This window comes from Pyrgilauda ruficollis, unplaced genomic scaffold (assembly GCF_017590135.1).
Source record: "Pyrgilauda ruficollis isolate IOZ18807 unplaced genomic scaffold, ASM1759013v1 scaffold211, whole genome shotgun sequence".
In the NCBI taxonomy this organism is placed as follows: Eukaryota; Metazoa; Chordata; class Aves; order Passeriformes; family Passeridae; genus Pyrgilauda; species Pyrgilauda ruficollis.
In genome coordinates this window covers 256,234-271,214 of record NW_024520429.1, presented here as the reverse complement: position 1 = coordinate 271,214, position 14,981 = coordinate 256,234, and the positions used below count along the sequence as shown (strand labels likewise).

General features: G+C 43.5%; 1 protein-coding gene across 1 annotated transcript; it reads right to left on the bottom strand.

Moving 5' to 3' along the window:
• Positions 1-2: 2 nt before the first annotated feature.
• On the bottom strand, positions 3-11,732 carry ENTPD6 (ectonucleoside triphosphate diphosphohydrolase 6). The gene is made up of 14 exons (XM_041468153.1): positions 11,530-11,732; positions 10,238-10,579; positions 8,879-8,955; positions 8,342-8,485; positions 7,836-7,911; positions 6,561-6,596; positions 5,311-5,399; positions 3,994-4,073; positions 2,987-3,051; positions 2,532-2,633; positions 1,928-2,068; positions 1,005-1,061; positions 311-452; positions 3-27 (listed from the first exon to the last, which is right to left on the bottom strand). Exons 2-14 carry the CDS (start codon positions 10,494-10,496, stop codon positions 3-5), a joined length of 1,293 nt encoding a protein of 430 aa, XP_041324087.1. The 5' UTR covers positions 10,497-10,579; positions 11,530-11,732.
• Positions 11,733-14,981: the final 3,249 nt, after the last annotated feature.

The following is a 14,981-nucleotide window of genomic DNA, read 5'->3' as shown; positions in this document are numbered from 1 at the left end:
GATCACTCCCTGCCTGCATACCCGGCACTGTTGGAGTGGGGCACATCAGCTACCTTGCCCTGGCTCATTGCAACCACAATACATTGAAAAAAAAAAAAGGCAGAAAAGTTAAACCACAATTTTTTGGGAGAATCTGAAACAGGCAAGGTAGATACAGTGCTGAAGATTATGACAAACCAGATTATGTTACCAGCACTGTGGGGAGAGTGTTGCTGCACCCACCATTGCAGACCATGTGTTGTAGCAAGAAGGTAAATCAAGAACCAAGCTCCTGGCAGGATGACTCCTGCCTTGGCACCCTCCTGCCCACTCTCCCCAGAAATCCACTTTGAGCTTCACCTTAAAGCTTTGGCTCTCAGGGAAGCCCAGTTCCTGCAGCAGGAAGGTGATGTATGTGAGGTCCATGCAGAGAAAAGGGTTGTTTCCAGGGCTGATTTCCATGGTCTTACAAACTGAAAAGAAAGAAAACAATGTCTGAATTCACACTTTGGGCTCAGGTCTAACAACAGCCCCACTGTGAAAAATCTCAAATGAAGCCACAAAACAGCTCTTGTCAGTGATGGAACCTGTTACAATGGGGCTGAAATAACATACACAGATTAGGATAAGTACATAAGCTTTGTAAGGAAGTCAAGACCTAAGACGGCAGTCTCTCCAGGAAAAGAGCCTTTCTTCTATCTACTTAGTCTTTGAATATCTGAGCAACCTCAGGTGTGTTATCTTTCTTGAGCACCAGCACATAACAGATGTTGCCTAAACCAAATTAAAAAAAAAGCCTAACAACATAAAAGAAAAAGAAAAGACAAACTCAAAATAAAACCCACTGCAAAAGCAAAAGTTAATATAAAAATAGGTGATATTTTCAGAAATAAGCAGAAATATTGGTTAGATGCTATTTAGAGGGACTCAATATTTACTTAAAAGCATCAGGCTTGTTAGTGTGCCTCACATTTGCCACCTGGAATGAATTTACATACAATTACTAGTGTGTATATTTTACTCACCATATTTTGCTGCAATTTCAAAGTCACTGACAGTTAAGCTTCCTCCTTTTTCTTTATCTAAAAGAAAAAAAAACCCCACTTTTTTACAGACTTTGTATAAAGGCAATTGTAGACTCAAATCATAAAAGTTGTTTGGAAATTAAACCTTGAGCCACTGAAATCAATGTCAAAATTCAGACTGGTTTTAAAGGTAGAAGAACCTTTAAAAGATTCTCAGTATAGATTCAAAAGCCTTGGTTTATGAAGAACCTTTAGCCTTGTTTCCTACAGGAACAGAGCTTACAGACCATCTCACCTGACCCCGATTTCTGCACTGCCCTGTCCAGTGGTGCCTGGACAGTGAACACCTGTGACCAGATCTGACAGGGCAGTGGTGCTCTGCAACACATTAAATCTGAAATTATTTGCAAAAAGGGAGTGGCTGAGAAGGGGGGTGTGTTTGTCTAAACTAACTTGAGATCTCATTTTCTGCTTATTACCACTGAATATGACAGCCTTTTGTACATAAGCACACCACTGGAAAAGAGATGTGATGCATTCTGAATGCATGTGGAAATATCTGAAAATCTTCATTCCATCAAAAGATCAGTGGAGCAAACACACAGCCCAAATAATTTTTACTGCTTTACTGCCCAAGAAATTTGTTTATCATCATGAAGTTTTTTCTATTTCAGATTGTAGAGCTAATTAGGCAACAATCATTTCTGAAATGCAAGCTGTTTAAGAACAATTATCAAAGGCTGTAGGTTCTATTTCACAGGCCCAGTATCTTCTCTATAGACATTAATATCAAGTCAATGCTGCACAGCAGTGTAACAGACTGATTTCCATGACAGTTAGCAAAGCATTATGATGTGTGCAAGTGTTCCCACTGCTTCCAGAACTTGCCATTTGAAATGAAACCAACTCAGAAGCAGGCATACCTATGAGACCAGCCTCTGCTGCACAGTCATAGTAGTAGGAGAAAATGTAAAAGTCCAGGTCCTTCACTTCCCCAGCTCTATGCACTTTCTTGTAGAGCATCTTTGCCACTTTATTAGAACAAGACTCATACAGAGGCTCACCTAAAAGAAGACAAAAAAACCCCATTATATTACAGGCTGAGAGTTAAATATATACAGAATTTATTTAGGATCTGCCAGGAAACAGGCACCTTTTTGCAAAATAGCAAAACTCTTCACAGAGACCTGAAATCTGAATCTTCTTCTAGACACAGACACCTACCATCCTCAGGTTGAGATTATGTGATAGATCAGAGATGAACAACATAATTTGAGGCAGAAGGGTTTTGAAAGACCTGTTCAAGGACTGCTCAACTCCATCTGCATCATTTCTAGCAGCTTTATAGACTGGACAGACACATCATGGCACAAGACAAAGGAACTGCAGGATCTCTTTGACAGCACACCAAGAGGAGCCAGACAGAACAGTAAACAGAGTCTGGTGTCTCTGAAAGAGGATGAGAGTGTACCATTTACTGTGCTAATAGCAGCTAACCTAGATAGCAAGAGTGATAAATCACTATACCTGCCTTCTGTCCTTTAATTTTGTACACTATTTCAGCGTGTTGCCATTCAGATTTGAAGCCAGGTGGTAAACAAGGGCTGATCAATTCCTCTCCTTCTCCTACTGCAGAAGTAAAACAAAGCCACATTAGGAAAACCTGTAAGGAATAAATTCAGATCCTTCACCCCCAGCCCTGTTCCATACTGTCCTGCAGTTCAGCAAGGCCCCTCCACAGCCCAGTCATGGTTTGGATGTCCCATGCCACCCCCAACCTAAGCCTGGCAAGAATCCAGGTTTCCTGGGATCTGTCAGTGTCACCTCCTGCATTTGTCTCAAATGCACCCAGCCATGGTGACAGGAGCCCACATGCCACTCAGGAACTTCGAGCCAGTGGGAAGGGAATACACAGCTCCTCCCCCCATAGGACTAGACATCCTGAGCTCAGAACCAGGATCTGAAGACTGCCCACAACTTACAGGGTTTTCCCTCAACTCCTCCCAAAATGGCAAGCCTTGCTGACATCAGCCCAAGTCCCAGGTAACTGCAAAGGGAGAAAAGCCTCTGTGAGCAACAGACATCCTTCCTCTGATACTCCACTGACAACCTAACTGGGACATGCCAGTCTCCTCTTGACAGCCATGGTAAAGTGGCTCAAGTCAGCAGCTCATGCACATGAGTGGAACAGTGTGACAGCCTGCTCTCATATTACCTTATCCAGAAGGATAATTTGTCTTTGAAAAAGCTCAGGCAATAGCTGTCAGTTGTAATCTGGCTCTTGGAGAACTGGCAATGGCATTTCTCTAACTCTGCTCCTACTACCTCACTGGGTACTCCTACCCTCCTCAAAGGCAGCACAAACACTTGCATACAGAACTGACTTTCTGAGCCCAACCACACTCCACAGCAAACACAGGTGGGAAGAAGCTGCTGGTCCAAAAACACTGGGAGCAGAGAAGACAGTGAGGAAGAAGAAATAACAGAGATAAAGCATTATTAACTGACTGCAACCCCCGTTCTCCATCTTCCTGTGCTGCTCAGTGGTGAGAAGGTATAAAAGTTGGAAGTGAAGCTGAGCCTGGGAAGGAGGGAGAGATGGAGGGAAAGCATTTTTGATTTTGTTCTTATCTCTCTTTATCTTACTGTTTAATTTGCAATAAATTAAATTAAATACTAAAAAGATTAGATTAAAGTCAACACTGTTTCACCCATGACAATAACTGGTGACCTCCCTGTCCTTATCTTGACCCATGAGTTTTTCTCATATTTTCTTCCCCCATCCTATTAATAGAATGAAAGTGATAGAGGGACTTGGTGGGCACATGGTGGGCAGCCAAGGTTAATCCACCAAAATCACATGGCTCAAGTTTCTCTGCTTCTTCATGGTATTCATTTGCAAGGACCCCACTCCAGAAAAACACCTCAGTCTCCCTGGCTTCACAGAAAGCTTCCATCTGAGCACTGTGCTCTCTTTTCCACAACTAACCTGTAGGAATACAGCTTGTAGGTGTGGTTAAACATCTGAAATGAAGTTGTGTGGCCAGATGGTGATGTCTGGAGAGTTGCCTGGAAGGAAAAAAAGATGCCACTGTCAGGTTTCTGCCTGCCAGCAGCAAACATCAACAAGGTAATCTTCCAACACATTAGGAAAAACGTGAAACAATCCTAGCATGAATCAGAGAGAAATGATGAATTTGCAAGGATTTCAATTTGACTGCTAATGCACAAGACAGCCACAAAACCTGGAGCTGTCTTCACATGACAGGGTTCAAACTGGTTATACTTGTGTCCACACCAATGTGCTGTATAAAAGAATGACTTGCATTAAAAAGGAATCCTTGCTCCAGCTCTGAACTGCTTTTGTCCAGAGGCTCCAGCAACTGCCTCTTCACATGATCCCTACTACAGGAACTGTGTGCAAACTAATAGGAAGGCCAGGCACGCATTAACTTCCTACTCGAGTGAATTCATCTGTGAACTTGCACAAGCCAGAGGAAAAGCACATCCCTGTGCTTGCCAAGGAACAGAGTGAGGATCAGCCTGTGGTCTGAAGGAATGAAAGGGTAGCCTGTTCCCCAAGTGCATCAGCTCAGCTAGAGTGTTTGTGGGGAGCAAAGCTCTGGCCACAGTGCTGCTCATATCTTAACTCCTTCTCTATGTCCAGAATTTCCACATCCTGGACCCTTCACTTACCATTCTGCTGAAACAGTGCAATGTGTTGATTGTCCCAGGCTAGGACAATCCCTCTGCTTTTGTGCAGCTTTACTATGAACACTATCTCTGCTCAGGCCAGAGCCTTACAATACCAGAACCACAGGGCTTCACAGAACAGCAGAAAAACTGTCAGGAAGCTAAAATGGCATTAATTTGCAACTGAGTGAACTCAGGACAATCAGAAACAAGGATTGAGAAGGCACCTTACTGTGTTCTTAAACCTCAGTGTAGACCATATGCTTGGATTTGAATTCATTATTAGCCTTGGGTTTTGTGCTCCTCTTTGTCATAAGCTGTACAAACTGACAGTCAAGGATTAAGGCATTCAGAACATGGTGTCCTCCACAAGATAAAGCAGCCCTGGCAGACTCACCACAAGCACCACTGACCCATGGAGCTGGACGAAGAGGATGGACAAAGAGTTGTGAATGCTTCTGGGACTGACTATAAAAAGGCACATATGACCAAGTCACATGTGTGGCTTCACGTCACACTGACAAAACTCTTGCTCTGTTTCCAAGGGAAAGAAATCCAAGCAGTTACAGATTCCTGCAGCAGCATTTCCCAACAGTGTGCATGCTCACGTTACCTTGGTACGCGGAAGGAAGGTGATCTGTGTTGATCCACCACCCAAATCCAGCATCCCTACACTTCTCCTCTGTGGGTCATCTAGCCTGCCTGAAACGTGTGACAGAACAGAGAAAGCCATGGTGGGCACTGTGAAAAACTGGCTATGAACAAAACCAGAAGTACAGTGGTAAGGAAAGAGAACAATCTAACTCCACTCTCAGCTTTTGCACAGCTCTAAATACACTGTTATCTACTGGACACTGATTTTGGCTTTATCAGACCTGAAAATCTTAAAGTGACAAGAGTCTCTTATTTCTTCAGTGGCTGTTCCTCCCCTAATCACAGCAGCTTTGGTTATTGCTTTCCTAAACATTTTGGATGCAAAGACTTTTTGCAAACTCTGCTCTGGTAACCACTTTGTAACACAGAGGAATGTGGTTGTCTTGGCCACCTCTCCCTGATCCCTTAGCAATATTTTGCAGATTCCTGTGGCCAAAAGGATGACAGACTGAAAAGAGCTGGCCTAAGAGACTCAGCTCTCTTGGAATTCTTCCTGCTGCCAGCCAAGACCTCTGCTCTCATTTAGATCTAGTTTTTTTCAGCTAGATCCTTCAAATGCACCCTTCTGACAAGGAGAGTTTGTGCCAAGTACCTCAGTATACCTCACGATAGCTGATGTTTGAAGATTGCTGACCTTTCTGGTATTTCCTGGGAGCATAAAAAGCTCCAGAGCACATTGCCCCACAACACTGTGTGCTGAACAGAGCACTTGGATGGCAGAGTGCTTTATGTACTGTCAGAGAGGTCTTCAGCTTAGTTTTCTCTCTACTCTTCAGCTACCCTTTTCTCACTCAGTACTGTAAACATCTGTGGCATTTCTGTGTTATAAATCTGTAAGGAAGTACCACAACACTTTCTTTTACTCTCTGCAGCTGCCAAGCACATCTAGAATACTTACACAAAAAATTTAGCCCAAGTCACAGCAGGCTCTAAAAAGGAATAAAATGCTCTGGTACCCTCCAGGGAACTGAAAGAAAAGCCACATTAAACATCTAGGAAAAAGGATTAAACTCCTCACTCCATCAAGTAAATGGACAAAATCCTAATGACATAAATAGGCCAGGCCAAAACCAAACTGCTGACTTATTCTCAGAGCCTTCTTTCTCCCATTCCACCCCAATGAATGAGCAAATTCCACACAGGGGCAGAAAATAGCAAGAATTTCACAGCATTGGTCATATCTTTATATACATGCTCATGTACACATACCTGTCAAAAAATTTATTGTGATCCAGGCTGAAATACCTAATAAGGAAAAGATTCAGAAGACACATGCTTAGCTCATAACATTTAATTTTATCTAACAGCAGCAACAAGTAAGTCAAGCCATATTACAAGGCTCCCAGAACTGTCAATGGCTGACAAACTCAAGATTAGGCTATTTGAACAAAGAGAATGACCTTCTCTATCAGAGCTTATGTGATATTTGGGAGAGAAGCCCCATGTATGAAATGCCTGGAGAACTCTGTATTTCACAGGTCAAAAACTTCGGCAGGAAGTCACAAAGGCATCAGTCCTTAGCTAAAAGACAAAGAGATGACTGAAATTCACACTGTTCATTTTCTAGGAAAACATTCACTGTTGGCTTTTGTTTGATGTCAGGCACTCCACTTTTCTTTATGAATACTAAGAATTTTCATCTTTCAGTGTTCTAATTTTGCCTGTTTTCCTCTAAGCAATTTTGTGAGCTATGCTGTTTTTGTTCCTCTTGTTTTATAAACTGTTCCCCATAAATTAGGTGAATCAGTGGCCTTATGTTAACAAATTCAAATATTTACTCATGTGGTTAAAACTCAAGGCATGCCAGAGAGCATGGCCTACTTCAATCCTTAGCTGAACCTAGGCTATCACTGCTATTACTGATTTTAAAACGAAAGAAAAATAATATCTTTCCTCCATTAAGCAGCAAGAACAGAAACTCATAAACAGCTTCAGCTATTTTAAAGCTTGGTTTCTCAGCAGATTTAAAACACATTTCAACACTTAGAATTTTGGCATTCTGTCCTCAACATTTTTGGATTAACATGAACTTACTTCAGCATGTATTTTCTTCCCTATATAACTTTTTTTTTCAGATTGAACTCATATTCCCACTTGTTACATAAGTTGTAATTAACATTATGATCAAGTACTTCCAGAGAGCTCTGACAAGAATTGTCAAGACCACAGTGGGCTAACCCAATTGTTGAAGACCATTTCAAAAAGCAGATATTCAGAAACTTCTCTAAAAGTGCTGACTGCACAGTGGCTTTCTGATGATCCTACAGGAACTGCTCAACACTAAGAGCTTTCAAAATCAGAATAGGACTTCAAATTGGAAAACACTGCACAAGATTTCTTTGGCAGGCACTGCCTGTGGCCGCATAAAAACTCTGCTTCTGTCAAACCTGCTGCTTATGGGTTCCCATCACAGCAGGCAGGGACTTCTCACAGTGCAGCAGGAATTTCCAGGACTGCAGAAAGAGCCTCCATAAAGCTGCTTACCTTCATCAGTTCCATTCATTATCGACACGCAATTGTCCCTCACAAAGAAGGGGGAGGCCTGAAAAATCTCCTTCACCTGTAGTTCAAATAAAAGCTACATTCAGAGAAATACTTTTTCATGTGAAAAACAAGCTTTTTAAAACCCCAGTTTTACACTACTACTCCTCTTCTTGGGCCAGATCTTGACTGCTGCTCACCACTTTGTTTGAAGTTCAAGAGTCCAACAAGTAGCAGCCTTTATGTGCTGGCCTTGCAGTGTGGTGCAGAAACAGGGATGGATGTGATGGGTTTTCAAGCATGAAGACTGCTCAGAAATGCCATTAACAAAGGGTGGACATGGATAGGGAAGGAAATCCCATTTGTTTTGTTGGAATTGGTGACCCTCAAGGTATTATAGATATATGGGAAAGGCATGGACACTCTAGCTTGCAGGAATGTCCCAGGGTGCTGTATTTTTAACAGGAGCATATTTTCTGGAAAGCAAATAGAAAGACAAGAGATAATACCTTTTCCAGCAACTTCTGAGCTTTCTCTCCTGGCAGCAACCGTAGGCCAGCTGTGGCTTTCAGGACCAGAGGAGTAAACTTCCACAGCTCCATAGGGACTTCTTTCTTTGCCACCTCCAGGAGCTCTTTTATTCCGTGGCCACTCTGTGAGCAAAGAACAATAAAATACACCTTAAAAATTCTTTTGAAAGATCAAAAGGGTGATCAGAGCTACAATTTACTGTAAATGTGAAACAGAGACAAATTAATATCAAAAGGGGTCAAGAGGAGGTGCAGGACTCACTATCTCACCACAGCATAAGGCCTCGTGGGTATAATGGGAAACATTGATCAATTGGTCCAAAACAGAGTCACTTTTTCAAACAGTGAAACAGAATTCTGCCACCAAATTTTTTGGCTACAAAAGACTCAAAAGGCAGTATGACAAATTCTCAGAAAGCAAAGGCTTTTGTAAAACACTATGAGCTGGGTCTAGGAGTCCCTAAATCCCTGCAAACCAGAAGGTGAGGGAGACAGGAAAGAAGTAGCTTAAATTACCTTTTCTACATCATCAGCATATGCAGACAGACCTGGTTTCAGTGCTTTAAACGTCTCATGGGTTAATCTGGGAGTCTCTGTTCAAAAGCAGTATTCCAAAAATAAGTAATGGTACAAATAAATTTGCATGCACAAAAAGAAAACCATTTTAAAAATTCCATTATTATATGCTAATAGAAGTTAATTGAAGCCTCTGTCTAATGAACTATTATCAGCCACCTGACCTAATTTAAATACAGCCCTGGCTGTGGAATTAGAACCTGAGAAAACCACTTTTAAAGCCATGACTGGCTGTCAGGTGCTGCTGTCCACACAGCACATCAGTCACCAGATGCATGCAAGCTCTCTTTGGGGCATTTCACCTGCCATGTGCAGCTTTTCAAACTGTACCTGCAAAAAACCCCCTCCTGTTTCAGCCTACCCTGCTCTGGCTAAACTTGATTCCAGCAAAACCTAATGGAAGCTTTTCCCTTATTTTTAATGGCAGCAGAGGGATGCAGACTTGAGTACTTTGGAAAGCTGCAGCGCCTTGTATGAACCAGCAGACCAGGCAACACTTGCACTCCATAAAGTTTGCTGTGATACATTCTGAAATTGTGTTTCAAACGAAGCAGGCAAGGAAGAAGCAAAAACTTGGAGACACAGGAAAAGAAGGAAATCCATGGACTGTTGTTTAACCTAAGGGGCTCTCCAGAGGCCAATCACACACACTCCACACTGCTAATCCTCCACAGAGCCTTTAGATCACCTACTAACAGCACCCACACAGGCTCTCTGATCTTCAAGAGTTTCACAAAGGGGAGCTGACAACATAAAAACAAATAAAGCTTACTACTGCAGAGGAAAGCTGGAGATTTTTTTTTTGTACACTTTTTCTCAATTCTCAGAAGTAGTTTCTACCCAGATGCAATACACAGCAATTTTAATCAAACTATTTGCAATTTTTGTTTAGTTTTGCAGTTTAAACCCAACAGTGAAGCCAAGGATGCACTAAACCAAACATTGTAGAGAGAAACAGCTCACTGCCAGGAAGTGGAGACACCAAACAACCTAAAAAAATTGGGGAAATAAGGCAGCTTGAATTTATAATTGTCACTTCCATCAGTGTGATGAAAAACTGCCTTTCTTCAAGACACTACTGCTATTTACTTCATATTTTGACACTACAGCTTTTTCTCCTTGTTGAACATTTTCATAATTTCATCCAAATACACACACCTGAACCATTTCATACCTCCTGATGGCTCTCTGGAAAGACCTGAAGCATGTGTGTTCAAGTAGACCCTAGAAAACTGTCATCAATAACCTCCTCCACAATTTATGGAAGACTTAATCTGTCATGCAATGAGCAAGACATACCTCTTGGCTGCTGAGCAAATTTAAATATATGGATGCGAGTTCCCGTGCTTCCTGCGTCAAACATAATTCCATAAAAGACAGAGAGATCTGTGGTCACTGCCTGATGGGTCAGTTTATCTCCCCTGCTTTCAGCAACTCCTTCTGTGGCTCCCACAAATGGCTTGGAGCCCAAGTGCCATTTTACATATGCAACATAAACAGCTATGCATGTCAAAATCCCAAAAGCGAAGAACCGCTTTGATATCTTCATGGCTTCCATTTAATGGGATGTTTTGTTTCTTCCCTTTACCAAGTGGTCTGTTCCTTGTCCTTCACGCAGAACAGGTGGCTCCCACATCACTCCTACATCCAACAGAAGAGAAAGGAGCTGTTTTATTTTCCCAACCTGACAGAAGGATCTAAAAGTATGATGCCCATGGCACTGGACACTACTCTCGCAGTGAACAGAAGGAAAGCAACCTCCTTCAGCACCTCTTCCAGTCCCACAGCTCACTTTAAGGCATGGAGCAGCACAAATCTTCTTTTCCCCCATTTCTACAGAGGCCAAATAAGGCACAAAACAAGGAGGGTGCAGAGAAGCTATGTACAGTGACTAAGGTGGGAGGGGACCTCATCCAACATCCTGGGGCAGTTGTTGGGACCCTCCATGAGGCCAAGGGCTATATCCAAGAGCATTTTGAAAAACTCTGAGGATGAATATCCCACAGCTTCTCTGGGCAGTTATCTTTGTTAGCTCCTGGATGGTGAGGGAGGTTCCAGAAGACTGGACAAGGACAATTTAAAATTAACTTTGAATGGCAAGATGCAAGATCCAGGGAATGGAGTGCCCTCCTCCCCTATCTCCAACACCAGGAAAGAAACCACAGCACAACCCACAAAATCTACAAGCCCTCACACAGCATCATTCAGATGATTAAAGAGCAGTCAGTGGTAATTTATGGGGAGAAAAATTACACACTATTTTTCCTTTTTTGATAGATTAATGAAGAGAAAGGAAACCAACTGATGAAGTTGAGTTAAACAAGACTTTTTACACACATGTAACCTCTCAATGAAAATTCAGGAAGCATACAGAAGGCATGAAGGGGAGGAACTTAAAATCAAAGTGATTACAGAGCATTCCCAAAACCAGGTAAGACAACATTTCATAAAAATGGAGGAAAACAAAATCACAGGCACATATACACATAAAGAATGGATCAGCTTAAGGGAGGGGGAACTGTACATTGCCATGACACACAAATCAGGAAGATGGCATTGCAAGTAAATTAAAAACTCTTCCTGGCTTCTACCAGCAGGCAGAGACACGCAGGTGCCGATCGCTGCAGGTCTGTGGGGCGATCGCTCCGATGCTCCCGGTGCCGGGAAGGCCTCAGCTGCAGCTACACCAGAGCTAAATGGCACAAGGGGGAGGAAAGCCGCAGGCACCGGGAATCCTTCCCGGAGACACGAGCTCCACCGCAGGAAAGCGGAGGCTGGAAAAATGAGGCGGCACAGCAGCCTGGAAGGGCTAACCCCCTACCGCCGTTTGCCTGGAGAGAATGGCGACTGCCCCTTCCCTGCCTTTGTCAGGGGACGCCAAGATTTGCTGCAAGGGAGAAGCTTCCCGCTGGCGCCCCGGAGCCGGGAATGCCGGCGGGAGCCGGGAGGCCGGCAGAGCCCGGGCCCGGCCCGGCCCACCCCGCGGGGTGCCCTTCGCTCACACACACACAGACACTGTCCCGCCGCCCGCACTTCCTTCTTCCTCCCGGCTCCCTCTTCCCTCCCTCTCCCCTCCGTCCCTCCCAAACTCACGCCGCCCCCGCCGGCCCCGCCATGGCACCGCCGCCCGGCTCGCGCCCCCACGGCGCAGGCGCGAGGCGGGCGCGCGGCTCCGTGAGGGGAAGGGGGGGGGCGTCATCCTGACTGCAGGAAACCCGAGAGCAGGGCTGCTGGGCACCCTCTGCACCCCAGTGAGAACCAGCCCTCCCAGGAGCTCTTGTCCTGCAATTTTGAGCTGGGTCTGAGGCAGTGAGCATGAGTAGATGTGAGGAAAGGATGCCCTTGAGTAGTTGCTTTGTACCTTTCTCCATACCTCATGTACAAAGAATTAAATTATTTTTTAAAGATTTGTGGCTCTTCTGTGATTTGATTGCAACAGAATCTGTGTTAAGTTTCTGGTGGTTTGTAAGCAAGACCCTGCTGGTGTGGTTTCACCACAGAAAGATGAGTCTGCCAGCTGCTGGAGAAAAAGAGACATCTGATAGTGCTCTGCTAATTCCCATAGGTGTTCATCACAAAATTGCTGCTGTGGCATTCCTGTCAGTCACTGCATCTCAGGAGCTGCAAACCCACTGGGGAGAAGACAGACAGGAGAACCTCAGGAAAGATGAGGCCTGACTGCTGGGTAAATGCCCTTTATCTCCCAGACTTAGGGGAGGATGGTCATGGTCATAGCTGGGCATGGTCACTGGTCTTGGTGAGTCTGCAGCATGGCATCACCTTGTTCTGCCCCAAAATATAAGATGTTGACAGACTAAACCCAATTTTTATGGTTCTTTTTTTTTTTATGGTTCATGTCAGGTGTAGCTCAGTGATATCTAGTGGCAGTGTGAAGGTAAATTCAATGCAAATAAGCTGGTTTTCAGTTAGCTTTGTTCTGAGTGATGCTCTTTTGGTAAAACAGAAAAAAAAATGGGGATAGGAAGTAAAGATACTTCAAGTTTTGGGCTAGGGAGCTACTCAGGTCTGGAGTTGTCCTTCAAAGTAAATGACTAGGGAGCCCCATCTCAAATTCTGTGGTAGTCACTGGGATTTTGGGCTGCTGTGAAAACCCACCTAGGAGCAAGTTTCCTGAAACCTAGAACAGGACTTGAGTCCCTTCTATTTAGAAACACACAGTCATCTGAACTCATGACAACAGACAGCCTGCTACATTAACAGCCCGTTTCTTCTCTTCCAGGTTGCAAGGAAACAGGAATACTTCTGGAGAGTTACTCAGGGTGAAGGACTACTTGCATTTTTTCTTCAAGACAGAAGATTTCAGTGATGTCAGCATAGTTTTCCTTAGCAAAATAATTTTTTTCCGTTCTAAATAAAGAAATGCTCCTGTCACCGATTGCTAGGTCAGCAAAAGAGGTTTTTTTCCCTTTTCACGAGGGAAGGCAGATCTCAGGAGGTGAAGCCCTTGAGGAAAAGCAGGTCAAGGCCAGCAGAGAGCAGTATTTTGTCAGGAACGCCATTTTCCCAGGGACGGGGGCAAAATAGAACAGTATTTATTTCTCTTAGTTGAAATAGAAGTATCTTGCATATATGCTTATAAAGAGTGCTGCAGTTAGGATTAGAGATTCCAAAGAAATGAGAATGTAATACTGAGTTGTTTTTTTTTCCTCCCTCCTGTGAAAAGCATTACTTATGTGCATGGGAACAATTCTCAGGCTGTTTGTGGAAAAACTCTTCCCTCAGCTGCGGACCTGGGATGGAGTGTATGTGGTTTAAAGGGTTTTGGTTCCATTCCTGAAACTGTGTCACACACAGTACTGTGGTCATTGCTAGAATTAAGCCACACAGTCTGAGATTTGTAACAAATTTTCAAGTATGATATCTACATTTTGTACGTATTACTTATACATTTAGATTCATAGTTTGGTGTATTATATAAATCAAACCTGAGGTAGAATGCAGATTATTGGGAACCAGTTTGGGAACCATGTGGGATATTACCTCTGTCACTCCCATGTTATAAGAATAGTTGTTTTGGATGTTTGAATGAAAATTAATAAACAGGGATCAAAGACAAATTGTACAGATAGAAGAATCTGTATAATTAAAAGGTTATTTCACCAATTTGGTCACAACTCTTGTGAACAGTAACAAGATTATGTTGTTCTCTAAGCACAAAGTCAGTATTTTTGGCACAGTGTGCCCATGAACTGCACGTGATTGGCGTGTGCAAGCCAGGTAGCAACATGTGCCAAATCCCACTGAATGATCCATGTCCCTACATGCTCAGAGAGGCACATGGGTGTTCAACCAGCTGATGTGTACTCAGTGAGAGAGTTGGTCTGCTGCAATACTTGGAAATACTAAGAAGAAGGAACAACATCTAAACCTACAGCTCAAATTTCCATTCAGGTTCCATCTTCTCCCTTCATCTCAAAGAGCAAATTATACTTGTGCTGACCTGTAGTGGAAAAGTGTGATGCTCACTGAATCCTGAACATTAAATTTGTCTCCTTGCTGCAAACCATTCATGTGTAGCTTTTTCTGTGGCCATCTCTCACTGCATCCTCCCCATACTCCTGAGGACAGGTAGTTCTGAGGCCCTGTCACTTACCTGAAGCCCCACACGGCACCTGCTGCTCTCTGATGCTCTCCACTGTGGTTCTTCATCATTCCTACCCAAAACTCCTAGCAAGGCAGAATTTGGCATGTACTGCACCTTCTCTGCTGCTACATCTGTTCCTGGTTGAGAGGGCCATGATCAAACATACCAGACAAGTGCTGAGTTACCACTTCCTTTCCTATGAAGGAAGCATAAATAACATATTTCTCTATCTCCCCTCTGGATACCCATCAGTTTTTGACAAAGTCATAGAAATTAAATACCTTTCAGACTTTTATGCTTCTGGCAATTTTGTCTGAAAGTAGTAACTGGTCCAGTGTTTTGGAGGGGCAGTTCTGTGCTTGTATCATGGGGAGGGTCTCCCAGGGGATGCTGCTGATGTTTTCCTTGATGGTTGTGCCTATAGTACCACAAACCAGA